The 17,838-nt window shown below is 35.7% G+C and overlaps 2 protein-coding genes and 1 non-coding gene across 4 annotated transcripts; 1 reads left to right on the top strand and 2 right to left on the bottom strand.

The window, feature by feature from the left end:
• The first annotated feature begins 4,711 nt into the window (after positions 1 to 4,711).
• On the top strand, positions 4,712 to 4,810 carry LOC121778020. Its single transcript, XR_006045593.1, has one exon. It is a non-coding gene; the product is annotated as a U6 spliceosomal RNA (small nuclear RNA).
• Positions 4,811 to 5,973: 1,163 nt separating this feature from the next.
• Positions 5,974 to 9,721, bottom strand: LOC121777678 (jasmonoyl--L-amino acid synthetase JAR4-like). Of its 2 annotated transcripts, none has more exons than XM_042175016.1 (5): positions 9,359 to 9,721; positions 8,474 to 8,792; positions 8,280 to 8,381; positions 7,321 to 8,114; positions 5,974 to 6,614 (listed from the first exon to the last, which is right to left on the bottom strand). In XM_042175016.1, exons 2-5 carry the CDS (start codon positions 8,767 to 8,769, stop codon positions 6,076 to 6,078), a joined length of 1,731 nt encoding a protein of 576 aa, XP_042030950.1. In that variant the 5' UTR covers positions 8,770 to 8,792; positions 9,359 to 9,721; the 3' UTR covers positions 5,974 to 6,075. The 2 variants fall into 2 exon arrangements, with proteins under 2 accessions (XP_042030950.1, XP_042030951.1); XM_042175017.1 differs by lacking the exon at positions 9,359 to 9,721 and adding an exon at positions 8,873 to 8,893.
• Positions 9,722 to 15,447: 5,726 nt separating this feature from the next.
• On the bottom strand, positions 15,448 to 17,661 carry LOC121776565 (light-sensor Protein kinase-like). Its single transcript, XM_042173755.1, has 2 exons — positions 15,767 to 17,661; positions 15,448 to 15,683 (listed from the first exon to the last, which is right to left on the bottom strand). Exons 1-2 carry the CDS (start codon positions 17,535 to 17,537, stop codon positions 15,559 to 15,561), a joined length of 1,896 nt encoding a protein of 631 aa, XP_042029689.1. The 5' UTR covers positions 17,538 to 17,661; the 3' UTR covers positions 15,448 to 15,558.
• Positions 17,662 to 17,838: the final 177 nt, after the last annotated feature.

Genomic DNA, 17,838 nt, shown 5'->3' on the forward strand with positions numbered 1-17,838 from the left:
TGATCAGGCCAGATCTTTACTGGATCGCTATCCTGTCCTCACAGGTAAAAGGGCACGCAATTGGCTAGCCGAATCAGTTCGACAACCCAACTTGAGCAAGCCACAACGACAATAGAGATTTTTAGAAGAAGGGTAGACAGAAAGCGCGAAACTTTCAGTCATCTACTTGGAACGTAGATTGACGCTGCATTTCGTAAAATTAAATATTTCGTCACATTTATTATTGATCAAAGTTCTTTGACCAAACTTGATTCCAACAGTATAAGCATGAGGTTGAGCACATGCATGTTGCACTAGTCACAATGAGCAGTTGCGCATTATGAATCAACTAGTGTTACCACCCGTGCTATGCATGTGGCAAAATAATTTTAAATAATAATGATCTATTAACTTAAAATAAAGAATATAGAGTATAAAAATATATTTACAGCCAAGAATTCATTAAAATAAGTATTTGTAATTTTATAAACAATTAAAAATATTATAAACAACAACAAAAAGATATTTGTACTTTTCTCAACTCACTCTCAATGAAACATTTCATATTTCAGCAGATGATTTTATACTATTTTAATATTTGATGTAGTAGTATAAAATAAAAGAAATAACAAAAGAGGAGATGTGTGGATGAAATAGAATAAGTACAAATAAAGAAAAATGTAATACTATTACAAAAGAAAAAAAAACAAACTATTTGAATGAATAAATAGTTCACCAGTTTCAATTAACAAAATATAAGTATTCACAAATGCAAACAAAAACATAAGAAAAACAATAACAATAACATAAGTATGCGTGACTCAAATTCTGTTAATTTGATATTATGAATAAATTAAATAAAATAAAAATAACATTATTAGATACTGTAAAACAAGGAAATAAAAAATGTATTATAGTGACAATATGTTCAAAAAATTATAAATATCAAATTAATAAGTGATCAATTAAACCAACATGAAGATATTTATTAATTACAACACTTATTAGGTCTCTACAACAAAGAATATATTGTCATTAATAACATTCACACTTCAATACTAAAATACTATCAATATTATATCAATCTGAAATATTAAAAATACAATAAAAAAATATCATGAGGGCAATGATATCGCCTTAAAAGATAAAATGATGAACTACAAAACAAATAGAAACGCATATACAAACATCAGAATAATAAAACAATAATTCGTACTATGAAAAAAATTATTTGTAAACAACCTTAATAGTAGGAGTACAATAATAAGAATAGCAAAATAAATAAAAAGAAATAGAAAAGCACAAATCTCAATCTACAATTACTTTGCCTCAACCTTATTTTCCTCCTTAATCTCCAAATTGATGATTTATACATTTGCGAGTAAACAATATCAAATTTTATGTTCTTTGTTTTCTTTGCTTCATTTTGCCACTTCGTTGGCTTTGGGTGTTCTTTGCATAAAAAATATGGAAGTGACGAAGTTAGCGACGAATATGCAAAGTTGTAGCTTCAAAATATTATAGAAAGTTAGTTAGCTTATGTGATTTCTAATGAAAAAAGAATTTCTATAAGCTATATTAGACAAAAAAATATTTAAATAAAACTAACAAAAATAAAATAAATTGATATTAAAAAAAGCTTAAATATGAACTAACACCAATGAAATAGAGAATGCTCAAAATAGGATTTAAAAGTGTTATTTTCCTTTCACCATTTCTCACACGATTCTCTATCCACAACCTCCAACTCGCATCTTTGGCTCTTTGCCTTTCACTCTTTCTTACAGAATTATATCTTCACCACCTCCGTCTCCGTCTCCGTCTCCATCTCCATTTATCGTTGCAGGAGAACCCTTGTTGCAGGCCGCTAATGTTGAATCCTTTGAGAAAGCGATAATAAAATTTATTGTTGTATAAAAATAGATACTTCCACAATGAAATAAAAATATATTTATAGATAAATATTAGAGTTACCAACAAATTCTAAAACCTTTCAATTGTCACTATACATTAAATGCATTTATCTAGCTAATCAATAATAATTAATTGATAATTTAAGTAAAAAAACGTTTAGAGAAATTAATGATATAATCATATTAATTCCATGCTCTTAATTGATTTAATTATTATATAATTAATTTAGCAGTTTTACATGCTCTAAACCCTAAATCTAAAGATCCATGCGTTTTTTACATATAAATTTTCATGGCAGTTACTACAAATATTTAAATTTATTGACAGTTTTACATATAAATATTCACAATATAGTACTCCATAAAACTCATAAATATTCAAAATTTAGTTCAAAACTCATAAATATTTAAATTCATGCCCAAAACTTATCAATATTCAAAATAGAGATCAAAACTCACCTTTTATATATGTATAGATTTCAAAAGATCAAATTATAGACGTGAAAGAATGAGCGTAAAATGAAACTTACTTTAATAAAGAGTAGAATTATAAGTTTACAAATAATTTACAAAAAAATCATGTCATTTTATGTTTTCTTTCTCCAAAAATGACATTTTGCATAGTAAGTAGGGTGGAGTCGTAGTATTTTGTCAGACTCAAAGAAAAATTAGATCAAATATAAATCTAGGACTATATTCATTGATTATAATATATTTTATAAAAAATACTCCCTTCATCCCGTTTAAGATGTCCATATTTTTTTTTAATTTGTTCCACTTAAGATGTCTATAGTGGGCTGGGCCAGCCCAGCCAAGATCCACCGAGACCCACCTATAGTGAGGCCTAGCCTAGCCCAGGCTCATATCTGAGGTGGGTTGTGTCAGGCTTTGTTTAAATTTTTTTATTCATGTATCTTAAAGAGATGCTAAAAATATTTTAAAGCAAAAATAAAACATATATATACTCCAACTTAAATAACGTGTTTAAGTTCATTTACTGACTTTGTATTAATATGATTTTTCATGTTTTTATTTTATCTAAAAGTAAGTGCATAACTAAAGGTGTAACCAATATTGTTACTTTTGTTAGTAGATGATAGCGTATGAGTTAATGTAGTATTTTTAAAACTAGAAGAATATGATTATGAACTAACTAACAAATTTAAAGAATTCTATAATTATTCATCCAATATTGAGGTTTGAATACATAATATTTTTAAACATAAACATTAAACCATCCTTTTTTACATTTTGGATAAAAATATATAAGAAAAAAATTGGATGTAGTCAAGATTGAATATTGCATTCATGATTTAGTTGGAAACTTGTGTAGATATTGGACTAGTGTTGCCCACGGTTCGCAAACCGGCGGTTCCGGTTCGGAACCGCCGGTTCCGGTTTTGGCGGAGGCGGAACCGGAACCGGACCGTGAGGCTATTTCACGGTTCCGGTTCCGGTTCCGGTTCGAAAACCGGCGGTTCCGGTTCCGGTTCGGAACCGCCGGTTTTCCGGCGGTTTTGGCGGTTCCGGTTTTCGAACCGGCGGTTTTCGCGGTTCAATTATTATTATTATTATTATTTTTATTTGAAATTTGGCTTTATACAACAAATCGGAACAAGACAATGCATAATTCAAGCACAAATAAGACGAATAAGGAGAAAATGAAATAAATTTTATTGATTTTGAGTTGTAACGGACAACGATACATTACAATTTACAATACATAAGTATACAATACAACAATATACAATAATGTAATATAATTTACAAGTGTCGTCGCCTCGTCGGACTCGGAAGGTAAATAAAAAAAACATGAAATGGGGGGGAAAAGGAAAATTTGAAAAGGAAAAAACATGAACAATAATGTAATGTAATTCAAAATTAATTAAATTAGTAGATAATAAATATTAACCTGCCACTCATCCATGTTCATTTAAGAAATTTCATCAATAACGGATCTCCGAGATGGCCTCTTGGCCTTTCCCTTTCCCTTATCAACACGACCTTCTCGGGATGAAGACATATTGCTATGTAGAAATGTAGAAATATGGAATAATATATTTTTTTTTTGTTTTAGCAATTGAGAAAGGAAGACAGCTTATAGAACTACGGGAACAAGTATAAGTGTATAACAATGCGTAATAAGAGTAGCACTTGCGTAATTAAATGGAAGCACAATAGCACAAATGAGAAATTTGAGACAAAGAGAGAGAATTGGGAGATTGAAGAGAGAAACTCTTATTAACACAAGAGTGGGTGAATGTAAATGAGGATAGAGGGGGGTATTTATAGATAAAAATGGGGGGGGGGGGGGAATGGAAGAATTCGAATTTGAAATTTGAAAAAAAAAAATTTTAAATTTTCGGAAAACCGGCGGTTTTTGGCGGAAAACCGCCGGAACCGCCGGTTTCCGGGACAAAACCGCCGGTTCGGTCAACGAAACCGTCTGCAAAAGCTGCGCAATGTCTCCTCGTGTCTCGCGCCGCAACCGGATACCACTGAACCGGCGGTTAACCGCCGGTTCATGTCCCAAAAACCGCCGGTTTTTCAGCTAAAAAGCTGCCGCCGTCGGCCCCATCCCCATGCCTTGGTATATGCGCCCGAACCGGCGGTTCCGCCGGTTAACCGCCGGTTCGGTGACGGTTCCGGTTCGAAATATTTTAAACCTGAACCGGACCGCGACCCGAATTCCGACGGTTCCGGTTCGGGAAAATGGCCACGGTTCCGGTTCGGAACCGGAACCGCCGGTTCCGATTCGGCGGTTAACCGCCGGAACCGGAACCGGTGGGCATCTCTATATTGGACTATATACTATTTGAGTCCATTCGGAGACATCCAACAAATTGGAACGACATAGAAAGATTAGCATGTCTCATGCACAAGATGACATGCATAAGAGAGAAATATAGAGTATTATTAGCGGTTAAATACTTAATTACTTAAAAAAAAGTAATTATAAAAGTGGCCTCTGATGGGCTTGCGCCGTTCCTGGTTTTATCCTTGGCATGGGTTTACAAGATGGCCCAATTGGAGCTCATTTCAACCAATGAGCCCAACACATGCCCGCTTCGTTTCACTGGTGGGCCTAGCATGGGCCGAGCTAGGTCTGCCTGGCCCGACCCAGTTGACAACTCTATGTTCACTTTCTATATTTGGAAATAAATTTTCAAAAACTATAAATTTATTTTAACTAAGAAATAAAAAAAACAATATGATTAAAGTAGTCAAGTTTAGATATCAAAAGTTAAGGGATTAACAAAACAAAAGAGATTTTTTTATGTGTATGAAATAAGAATTAATATAAATTACATAAAAATGGAAAATTTGGTATACATAAATAAGATGTAATGTGGATTAATAAAATAAAATTGGGAAATAAATTGATTCCACTAGAAAATATTAGTACAAGTTCAGCTCTCACAAAATAAAAATTGAGAAATTTTAGTAAACTCCTACTAAGATTTGAACCAGGGGCCTTTGATGTTGATTAGAAAGTTAACCACTAGACACTGAACTATGTATATATACATTGGCCCGCAGGGGCGTAGCGCACTTGGCAACGGAGGCGCAGATCTTGTTGTAATGAGCCTAGGTCCGAATCCCACTGCTGTCGTGTAGTTGCTTCCATCTCTCAGGCACAAGTGTGAGGCATTGAGAGATGGGCTTCCGGCAGCCAGTGGGTTAAAGCCTCTCCCTTAACGGGCTACTGCATACCTTGATTGAACCCCTCACATGATGTCGGGCCGGAGTGTGGGGGCCGCCAATGCGACTGAATCGCCTTTTTTGCTGCAATGTATATATACATTGAAAACAAATATATATCTATACATAATTACTGTCATGGTATATTTTTTTACTCGACTCTAAAGGACAATTAAGCTCTCCGGACAGTCTAGAAAGTTTGGAGTAGCCGATCACCCTAATTCCGCTACTAGCAATGTGCCCTAAAACTTTTGGCTGCGTCCGGCTTGGATGCAGTTCAGACCATGTGGCATTGTGTCTTGGCACAATGGGATAACAAATTGCTCTTACCAATCAAGTTATACTAAAATAAAAGGTACTAGAAATTAAAGGGAAGAGCTAGGACTACAACAGTTGATATATCATACAATTAAACTTATAAGTGTTCTTATTAGTACATTCCCTACAACAATCAAATTTATGCTACACAAAACCAAACAAACTAATACGCAGTGCTGAAGTAGCTCCTGCTGGAATTCACAGACACGATCTGCAGCACGGTGTTGTTCGTGGGCCCCACGCACCGCGGCGTCTTGAACTGGCTGACAGCAGCCCCGAGCCCGACGTAGTGGTCCAGTATCTTGTGGAAGGTCCCCTTCCTCACGATCCGGAGCTCCAGCGCCCCGATGGAGCGGACCTTGCGCGAGCTCAGGTACCCTGCATCCACGAACGATCTGTCGAGGCAGTTGCAGCATTCCTGGAGGAGCTCGTCCTGTGGGTCCCCGCTGATCTCCCAGAAGACCACGTAGTGGCCGGGATCCATCGACAGATCCACTCGGCTGGTGAAATCCACGACCTCTAGCTTCTCCGCCGCTAGCAGCTGGGCCGCTGCTTCCACCGCGAGCTGCAGATCCTTCTCGGTGTTCTTGTCGATGTTGATCGTGAGCAGGAGATTCCTCCTGCAGATGAACTGGAGCTCCGGAGTCGAGTTGTGGAAGCCTTTAACCTTCACCACGTCGCCTAGCCTATAACGGTACAGCCCTGCAACGACACACGAGTGTCAGAATGCAACAAACACAAAAGAATCGAACAAAGATAGGATTATCGTGTGATAATCCATAGCAAAAAGGCCAACGCATAGCTTCTATCTCGGTCGGGCTAGCCAAAAAACAATTGTACAAGTGAAACAACGGTTCAATACATCAATTGTAGCAACCATCGAGTCAGGAACGCGTTCAGACATCGACTACATACACAAAACGACTATGCATCACAACATTTTTTCTCTTAGTATTCCAAAAAAAGGCACCTAACATGAACATTGTTTATATTGTCAGAAAACAAAAATAGTCAACAAATGGAAATGGAAATGCAAATTCAGCATCATTTATGAAATAAGTACTGTGTCTGAGGCATAACACATCCAGCTGGTTATATCACGTGACACCAATTAATATCTAAATCAAATTAATTCAATGATTTCAGAGTAGAGGAAACAACTAAACCTGCAGAAACTTATAAAGACAATGTCCAAATTTCCAACAACCACATGCCAAAGCATTGAAGCCAGTTTGAAAATTACCAACTTTATATTGAATCTTTCAGTGTAGTATCAAGAAGAGTAAAAGAGCTTGATTAGTGGCTAAAGTACTAGCAAACATACACATAATACGACGATATGAGATGAGAAGCAAGCACGGTTTCAAGAATTGAATTGCATGATTAATTTGAATGAATGTTTGTGTACCTGCAAAACTGGTGACTAATATCTCATACTCCTCGCCTATCTTGACATCGGTGAGCCCTACCGGCTCCGCCTCTTGCCCTTGGCTGTTTAGATCCTCTCTCAACGGGATGAACTCGAAGTAGCCAATATTAGGAAGCACGGCAAATGTGGCCACCTCTGGCGTGAGCTTGGGGTTGACGTTCGCACCGATCCATCCCTCGGAGGATCCGTAATCTGCGCTCAACAAAGGTAGCTCACCGGCATAATGCCTCAATTTTTTCAGATACGGCTCCATGGATCCGGTCATGATCCCGTATATGTACTTGGTGCTAGGAAACAGCTCTTGGATTAGGCCGTACCAATTGCTTAGCCCTGAGATCTTGCTGTAAATGGTATCCGCTAGTTCAGGATCTGGCTCGAGCAGCTTTGCCATAGCTGCTCGGATTGGTGGGACGGTAATCCGGCTGCTCAAGGTCCCTTCGCGGATATCACTCACGAGTTCTTCCCAGACTTGTTCGAAGGTCCGGAAAGCGTGGACTATGCTGTGCGCGAACGTGGACGAGACGACCTGGACCTCGTCTCTGAAGATCAGTCCGCATAGAAGATGACAGTACAACGACTGGTGGAAATCTGGTCCGAATATGACCTCATCCGGGCTGCAGCAAGGGGTCTGCATTGCCCTCATCATTTTCTTGAACTGTGCATTGCGGTAGACGTTGGTCGTGGCAGTTCCAGCAGCTAGCCCGCCTTTCGTCTTGAACTGCTTGCTGCCATAGATGAACTGCAACGCCTTCCCGTCCCCAATCGGATACTCCCTTAAAAACCAAACCGTTCCACACAGTCACTACAACACTAATCATCTCAATACACTTCTCACAAACAACACAACCACAACAGCATTACAATAATCATGATTTCATCAATGCAAGGGATGATTAACCATAACTACATAAAAACAAACCACACCATTAGATTTTTACCTATTCCTATAAGAAAACGACGTCTTGCATATCTGCATCGTGCTCTCCATCAATTCGTCGTTGAAAGGCACAAGCTTCGGCTTCCCTTGAGTGGTACCAGAGCTGCAACAAAAGCAACAACATCAATTTGCAATTCAAAACCATTACTTTCAAGAATTAGCTGTAAAATACAGTTTATTAATTGAAGGCTCCACCTCAAGGAGATGGTGGTGATTGGCTTTCCAGTGAGGCAGCAGGGGCTGTTGCCATCCGCGATTCGCTGAATGTAAGGCTCCAAGTCGCTGTGGGAGACAATGGGGACACAATCCTTGAAGCTATGAGAATCAGTCCTCCCATTGAGACCCCATCTCTGCAAATACTCTGTTCCACCATTTTCATCCAAGATTTTCCGCAGAGTCTCCCTCTGAACCCTCCCCGCATCTCTCGACAACGACTCGAACTCCTCAATCACTGCTTCAGGATCAAATCTGTCCTCCATTTTCTCCAGCATCTTCACCAATTCAATCAACAAAGCTGCAATTTTTCATAACAAAATCATGATCTCGAACAAGAACAAAGCTAAGTAAGACACTAATAAGCCTAAATCTATATACCTATAGATTAAATTGAGAAACAAATGGTCAATCATTGAAGTGCAAGAAATATATAGCTTTATTAGGCGAAAAAGGTGTTCATATTTAGACGCAGGTCAACTGAAAGAGGAAAAAGAAAAACATGAGAAATTAAAGTGTAGCATGAAAGCAAGATCCGTATTTCTTTTTGGTGAGGAAAAACAATTATATATGGTAAAATAATAACTAAACTAGCAGATTATTTTTTCCAGATAAAGAAAATTCAGATTCAAAATCTAGGAAAGCTTCCAAGTCACATTTAATGCATGAAAAAAAAGTAAAAAAAAAATCGAAACTTGAGATTCATCATTTTAATAAATGAAAAACACCTGAAAATTGAAATCCCATTTTTCCTCCATCAAAAATCGAATAAAGTGACTTTCTTCAAGAAAAAAAAGAGAAATTCATCATGTTATTTCTATCCACCAAAGAAATGATAAAAAAAACAGCAGACAAGGAAAAACCAACCTAGAAAAGCGAAATCCCACCGACCAAATATTGAGATGGAAGCATAGATCAGAGGGAGAGAGAGAGTGATGAAGCAGAAGCAGAAGCAGAAGCAGAAGCAGGAAGAAAAGGGAAGCGGGTGAATCGATGCAATAACGGTTTAGATGAAAGTGGTGATCACAGTAATTAAGAGAGTGTCAGTGCGATAGAGAGTAGGAGAGAGGGTGGGATTTTATAGAGGAAAGATTGGATTTTTATGGGAGGTGAGGTGTTGTGTGGGAAGGGATTCGGCTAATGACAGAATGAGACAACAAGAATTGGAGAAAATTTGGTGAATGGAAGATACTTTTTTCATTGCCGAGTGGGAGATAGAGACACTGCTGGCATCTCAGATTCATAACTCACTCGTAGTCATAGGTCCTCCCTCTTATTCATTTTCATTTTCATTTTAATAAAACTCCAACACATTTCTTCTTACTTACTTTACTCTATCTTATTTTATTTTTCTTTTTTATCTCTTTGTCTTTTCATTTCTTCTATTATTTAATCCACTTAACACGATTTTATTAAATTCATACAGAAAAGACGCATCCACTACTATAAAACAAAGGAGTAATAAAGTAAATTCTAGTACTTCCTTAGTCCCATAAAAGTATAAACTTTAGAAAAAACAGGAATTTTAATGCGAAATTAGTAAAGTACGAGAAACATAAAAAGATAATATGATTAAAGTATTATTAATAAAGAATAAGACCCGCCTTATAAAAGAGAAAAAAGTTGACAAAAATAAAAAATGATTATTTTTATAGGACGAACCAAAATATAAAAAAAATTTATTTTTATGGAACGAGAGGAGTATGAAAATAAACTCAATTTGCCTATTTTGATCCATCCAGTATAAATGGTTATTTTTATTTTTGGTAATAGGTTTCTCTCTATCTAATTGAGTGAGCTATAACTTTTTCTTTATAATGTTTATACAACTATAGTACTAATTATGTGGTAGTATTACAATTTTTGTGATTATGCTATTTTAATGAGATGGAATAATTATTACTATTCCCTCAGTTTCATAGTAGTAAAGTCATTTTGATACGTTGCATAATAGTGGAGACATTCTCTTTTTAGTAAAAATCAATACAATTTTTCCCACTTACTTTTCTTTCTCTTTTATTTTCTTTTCTCTATTTTTTCCTCTCTCGTACTTTATTATCTTTTTATTTAATATATTACACATCTTTTTCTTAATTTGTGCGCCAAAAACAAATATCTCTACTATTATAGAATGGAGGGAGCTATTTTTATCGAAATTTAGGTGGAGAAGCTCTCTACTTCAATAGTCTTTAAATTATTTTAAAATCTTTTCCTCGTAAATCGTAATAATTCCAGTTTATAAGTCCAATTTAAGTAGTAGGAGTATAAATTATTCGATGGTCAAAATCATTCAATTGGAGTCTATTTAAACTTTCTAAATAACAAGCCCACCATTTAGTTCAGGATATGGATAAAATTATAATATTTTAGTAATTTTTTCATCAAAGTTGGTTCAATATCTTATTTTCACGTGCTGTAATTGCATCAAAAGTCCATAACTAATAGTAGTAGTCAGATATAATATAAAACAGTAAAAGTAGAGTGATTAATCAGTAATGTAGTCTTTTAACACAAAAAGTAGAATATTAGCTTAGAATTTGGTAAACAATAATATCTGATATAGGCATTCATGACATGCTTTTGTACTTGGTAAATTGTTAGGATAAATTTGGACCGACAACTAACAGTATTCATTTACATACCATACATACTCATTTCTTATTCGATTGATTCTTTATCAAGAATACAACTTTTATCGTTTTCTTTTCTATAATAAAAGATTATTTGCTTTTTAAATATTTTTAAGGGGCTTTCAAACTACAGCAAGAAAAAATATCTATTGCATAATATTCCTTAATTCAGTTCTATTATTAAAAGAGTCATATTTATTTAATTTATATTTTATTATAAAATTAATATATATAAGTGGTAAATTAAATATAACTGCTATTGTGTGACGGAGAGAATAAATTTTAAAAGAGCGAATGAACAATTTTCAAGCAGGAATGTCAGCACTTGTTTGTATCTGTGTTTATATAATGGTTGCATATTTTTAAATATTAAAATTTAGGTTGGAATTTGAAAGCTCTTGGTTAATTAAATCTTTTGAATGCTTTTTCAGGGGCAGATTTTATCTACTGATGTGGCGCCATTTTTCTTGTTAGTAATGAAAACTTTGTTATGTTCCATTAATTTAATGAGATGCAACATATATGCTTTGTTATGCGCCATTTTTTATCAATGAGAGGAAGCAACTTATGCTTAATTAATAAAATAGTTAAAGAAAGGCATCATTAACAATTTGTTCTGAAAATAATTACACTGTAGATAGGCTGGACATAGTGAGTATTTTGTTAAACTGGGTCAGATTGTGGAACTTTACTAATTTTTGTTAATATAGGCGATTAACTAATCTTAGAAAAAATAACATGTGGTCACATATTTTATTATAACAATAATTAAGTAAAAATACTATAAATCTATATCCAAATGTAATCAAATGCAAACTCTAAATATTATACAAACTCCAAACTATGATATGGATAGTTAGAAAATGTATATAGATGACAAAATAATAACAACAAAAACGATTAATGTTGTGTTGACATTTTTTATTACTGTTTATTTGTCATCAGTTGACATTTTCTAACGGTTCAAATCTTAGTTTGAAGTTTATATAATATTTAAAGTTTGTATTTTACCACTACCCGATCTCGATCATTTCAAAGTATGTATAATCCCATATATATGGAGGTTTAAATTGCGAATGATGGGTTTGTTTGGAAATAAAATAGAGTACGGGGGTCAATCAGCAATAAATAGATAATAAACGGGTCTTAATTTGCATTAATTATGAGCTGTATGTATAATCCCATATATATGGAGGTTTAAATTGCGAATGATGGGTTTGTTTGGAAATAAAATAGAGTACGGGGGTCAATCAGCAATAAATAGATAATAAACGGGTCTTAATTTGCATTAATTATGAGCTGTTGCTATCTTGCTGTATAGCTCCAAAACTTATGACTCTTCACTCTTTATAAATGTTATATTGGACAAATTATTGAAAAATAATAAAAATAAGAAAAAATTTATGGTTTCTATTTCGGATTTTAATGTTGCAAGAGGAACCAAAATTTAACCAAATTAAAATTCATTGTTTTTTGGGCAATTTATCCTTTAATGTTTTTATTTCTCGTTTATCTAGCTAGTCTAAATTAGAGGTTATATATTGATGGGATTATAATGGTCCCCAAAATTTCAACAGAGAAATTAGAAACATTTTCAATGAACACATTTAATTGGATTTGAAATAAAGATAAGGAGGTGGTCCAATGTATTTGTCAATGATATCAATTAGTTGAAGCTGCATCTAATTAACTATATTTATTTATAATATGTGGATATTAAATTTTGGTTTAGATTTGCATGCCGACATGCATAACTGTATTATACACGTACGTAAATTTGAATAAAATGTGGCATATGTTCATCTTATTTAGTTGTGAACAGCAAAAATCTGACTTTGAAATATAAACCACTATTTCCATATCTAGGAGTATATGCATTTATTCTGAAATTAATATAATATAATACGTGACGTGTGCCTATTTCAGTTATAAATTTATAATTTTAATTGGGAATTTCCGGATATCATAATACAACCTTTTAAACTTCACTTTTTGCTTAGTAAAATTTAGGAACAGTAGGGATCAATAATAGAAATACTAATAAGTTCTCAATAAAGTTGGATAAATGAATTTCTTAATTCGGAAGAGTTTGAAAAATAACTATGAGAAGCACGTAAAAACATAACGGTGTGCTATTTTTTATAGTATTGGCATCATAATATTTATAAACTTATAATATGGTGGTTTTGAATTATATAAATTTTGTTAATTTAATCACGATCCCACTAATAATTTATGCACTAGTATTAAAACAAATTAAACTCAGTATTTTTTTGCATTGTTTGTTTTTTCTGAACCCTCGAAATCTTAGAATTAGATTGAACCCTATAACTACCATGCTATCTTGTATTTATTGAAACCTCGTCTATTTTTGTTTTCCCTTTTTAGGTGTATTGGATAAATCGAAAGTAATGACAATAAATATTTTTTTTTGTAGTTTACGATAAATATCTGCTCTTATATATACAAGGACGAATGAGCTATCTTACACGTGCATAAAATATGGAAAAAATATCAATTGGAATGGTCCTCTTAACTCTTGAAAATGTCTAAATATTATCCAACGCCATCTTCAACATGGAGTAATGAATTAACATATCTTCTTTCATTAATTATAAGTTGGCACAAATGATAAATGGATTGATAGTCCATCTTAGCAAGAAATATAATGCAAAATTTAGACTTTTGTTCATTTATAAATCACTATATAATTCGAGCAAACCAACATATAGTATTTCACTTTCTATTGAGAATAGTCGCAATTGACTATTGTGCAGTAACTAAACTTTTTTCAAATTTTCTGTGTGGTTGTGGTTAACCATCAATCATTTATATAGTTCAATCTTAATTAAACATCTTGTCAATGTAATTTTCATTTATGCATATACTAATTAAATTCTAGATAAATACTCAGAATACCAATATCTGTCATCCCGCTGGGGTGTTGTCTCATCCCGTCAGGAGGGGATGGCGATGGGATGCCGTTGCATGTGTCTCGTCCTGGAGAGCCTCCGGCTCTAAGGGGTTGAGCCCTTATTTAAGGGACAATCGGACGTATTATTCTATAATCAAATAATTTATGACAATTTTAAAATACTTAATTAATTGCTATTATTTATAACAAGTTAACGATAAAATATAATTTACATTTCTCATTCATCAATAGATTAATGTTACACAAAGAATCAATTAACCACCTGACAAATTACTACTATAAAATTTACAAATTCCACATCATTTAAAAAGCTGTTGTGCCGTAAAATGCAACATTTTGCATCAATCGTCAGCTGCCATTAATTTGCTACCAAAAATCTATACGAAAATTTTCAACAAAAAATTACTTCTAAAAAAATTAATTAGTGACGAAACGAATGATGTGGCTTTGATTCCCACTCCCACTTCGTTTATTATTTTCTTCTTTTGGCCTTTGCTCTTTTGAATGAGTGGAAATTACGACTTAAACACGTGTCGTGGTGTTCAAAATTGACCAAAGTTAATTAGAATATTTACCAAACAAAATGTCATCCAAAAGATAAGAAAAATAAGAGTAAAGTTCAAGTTTTAAATATAAATTCCTGTCTCAAATAGGGAGATACGATTAATCATTTGTAACCACAAAAATACATATTTTAATTGTTATGGACTCATGCAATAACTTTTTACACTTGCAACATATTTTCTACTTAGACAAAAAATGCAAAGGCAGCGCGCCGCAAATATAAATAGAATATTTCAAACGATTGCCGAATTTGGTACCTAAAAGAAAAGGACTTTATAGTCGGTGTCTAAATAATAATTTTAATCGAACCTATCGAACAATATTATCTTTGATATAGGAAATTTAAATTATTATGCTAGGAACTTCAACTCGTATTTCACTAATTTTAAAGCTAAATAAAATCTGAAATTTTATTTGTCCTCTGCAAATACATGTCCATATGCGTTGTATGATTGTAGAATAAAACAACGATGGCTTGAATTTTAAATAGTAGTAGTTGTAGTAATGGGTAAAACGAATATTTTGTCACGCAAAACCAAAAAAAGGGTCACTATTGATTGGAGGCATCAAACATGTTTATTTGGTGCCAATTGCAATTTATTATTCAAAATGATATTAATTCAAATATACAAAAGTCACAGTCCGTTAGCTTTATTCAGTTTATTGAATGTATATGATGACTTTGTCAAAATGAAAGACACACTGTTTCTACTTTCTAGTGTAAGAAGATTAGATTAAAAACACACAAATAAAATTAGATTAAAAATAAAAATAAAAAAATTGTATAAATTAGGCTGTTGGTACACATAATAACCGATACTATGCATCTTCGACTCAGATCGTTGGTAAATTTAGACTGTCACAAAACTTAATATACGATACAATTATACAAATCATAGTATATCTTGCTAGATTATTAGCTACACATTGCGATGAAATTAGCTCTCTTGATCCGTCCGACTTTTCTTTCTTGTAACAAGTTTGCTATCTGAATTAATCCTCACCGGCCGCCCTACCGGCGACTGCGGCGGCCTCACCATTCTTGCCCTCGCCGTCGCCGTCCCTGTCACCAAACCAATTAATAATATCATCAATTACACTCTATTAATTCAAATTAAAAAATGCTTTAATTTATTAATATCAAACCTGCAAGCTTCTTCTTGATATCCAAAGACTTGCTTAATGTTGAGAGTTTGGTAGCCACATTGTCCATGGAAGGCACTGGCCTCATTCTCTTCTCTTCCACCACCAATGCAGCCGCCGTCTCTTCGACCCCATCGCTACCAGACTCCGTCTCACTCTCCCTCTCAGCAATCCTGTAACCAAAAATCTCGTACGGTATCTGCCACACCATTTGATGCTTATCCGCACCACCCACACACCTTGCCACGAAGGCCGTCTCCACCTCACTGAAGTCCAATGGAGACAGAGGCGCCGCTTCCTCCTGCTGCTCATACTCGGGATTCATAGCCAAGAAACGCTTCGTGTAGCGCATCATCCTACATATCGACGAGAAACTAGGCCTCTGTCCTGGCTCCGTATGCCAACATTTCTTGATCAGATTCGTCAAGAACTTTGGCGTATGAGACGGGAACAACGGCCTCTCCCCTGCCCTAATGTTCCTGCTCATCTTATCCCCTTGCAGATGAGCATCCTCAAACGGCACCTTCCCCGTCAACATCTCAAAACACACCATCCCGAAACTATACACATCACATTTCTCAACACTACTCCCCTCTGTCATTGCCTCCTGACCTAAAACCTCGGGCGCATGCCAGATATACGACAGCTGCCCTGAATCCGCAGGCCCACTCTGAGTGAGCCTGCGGACAGAGGCATCCAGGCCAAAACCTGCAATCTTGGCCTGGATGACCCCTTCCGTCCTGATCAGGATGTTGGAGGGATTGAGCTCTCCATGTGGGATTTTTCTCGAGTGCAGATACTCCATCCCTCTCGCCACCTGCAGCATCAGGTCGGCGGCTGCAGGGATGGAAAACGGGACGACCCGTTTCTTGGCCCCACAAAGCTCCTTGATATAAGTGGAGAGGTCCTTATGCATCAACTCCATGACCAAATAATACTCCTTCTTGCCCTCATCAAAGAAGCCACACAGAGTGTGCATTATGTTGGGATGGGAGAGGCCGATATCGGCCGCGATCTCCTTCTCCACAGCCCCGGCCTCCGCGTGGAAATGGCGAAGAGCGAAGCTCTCCCCAAGCCACTGAATCTCCTTGAACTGCTTCCCGGCCCCGAGCCTCCTCCGAACCCTGTAGTCCTTGGCGTTCAGGAGGATCGCGCTGGGAAGCAGGGCATCGGAGATCTTCAACCCCGAGCCACGATCCCGAACATTCTTGAGAATGAACAGCCTGTCCTCGGCGAAGACAGACTCCATCCTGGCGCAGAAATCATGAGACACTAAATAGCTATGTCCGAACATCAACTGGAAGAGCCTCGGATCGTTCAATCCTCGGTTGTATTTGAAAGCGGAGACAGTTTTCTTCCGCTGCATATCTTCCTGGTCGTTGCCGGCGACGTGGCCGGCCAATTCGATGGACTCGAGGGCGGCGGGGAGGCAGGAGAGGAGGTTGTGAATGTGGAGATGGACGCAGTCGGAGTTGTGATACAATGTGATGGATTTGGCCAGGAAATCCCTTGTGTCGAGGGAAGTCTTGACGTAGGATTCGCATTCCTTGTACACTCGGAGAAGCTCCTTCAACGGCTGCTCCATCGCCTTCCATTTCGAATTCCGCTCCTTGTATTTGAGGTTGGTTTTCATCATCTCTGCAATCGTGGCGTAGCCGTGGGAGAGCATGTCTACCAGGAGAGAGCATTGCTTGCGGTTGCAGAGGTTGTTTTGGAACACCATTAATGCGTTCAAGCTTCCCACAACCTCTCCTATTTGTCGGAATTGCTCCATTTCTTCAAATTTAAATTTGATGAATTTGGCATGCAACAATGTTGATGCAATGAATTTGATGATTGATTGTGAGGAAGATGGATCCAAGAGAAAATCTTTCTTCTCTTGGATGGATTTGAGTTGGAAAAAGAAATTCTTGGAATTTTTTTCCCAATGATTTTTTTTTGACTTCCAACAATTCGGCAACATGTTTCCTTGTATATGCGTGAGGTCGATTATGCCACTTTTATCGCAAGCTCGATTTTATATTTTTGCGACGAGGAGAAATCCACGTATTGGATATTTCATTGTGTTGTGTTAT

The sequence above is a fragment of the Salvia splendens genome, chromosome 18 (genome assembly GCF_004379255.2).
Source record: "Salvia splendens isolate huo1 chromosome 18, SspV2, whole genome shotgun sequence".
Lineage (NCBI taxonomy): Eukaryota > Viridiplantae > Streptophyta > Magnoliopsida > Lamiales > Lamiaceae > Salvia > Salvia splendens.

Excerpts from the sequence above, each read along its gene's own strand:
- LOC121777678 (XM_042175016.1), bottom strand. The coding sequence starts at position 8,769 with ATGCTGGAGAAAATGGAGGACAGATTTGATCCTGAAGCAGTGATTGAG. Across the intron at positions 8,382-8,473 it reads ATCACCACCATCTCCTTGAG|CTCTGGTACCACTCAAGGGA; the intron begins GTGGAGCCTTCA and ends CTTTTGTTGCAG. Across the intron at positions 8,115-8,279 it reads TCGTTTTCTTATAGGAATAG|GGAGTATCCGATTGGGGACG; the intron begins GTAAAAATCTAA and ends TTGGTTTTTAAG.
- LOC121776565 (XM_042173755.1), bottom strand. The coding sequence starts at position 17,537 with ATGGAGCAATTCCGACAAATAGGAGAGGTTGTGGGAAGCTTGAACGCA. Across the intron at positions 15,684-15,766 it reads TATCAAGAAGAAGCTTGCAG|GGACGGCGACGGCGAGGGCA; the intron begins GTTTGATATTAA and ends GTTTGGTGACAG.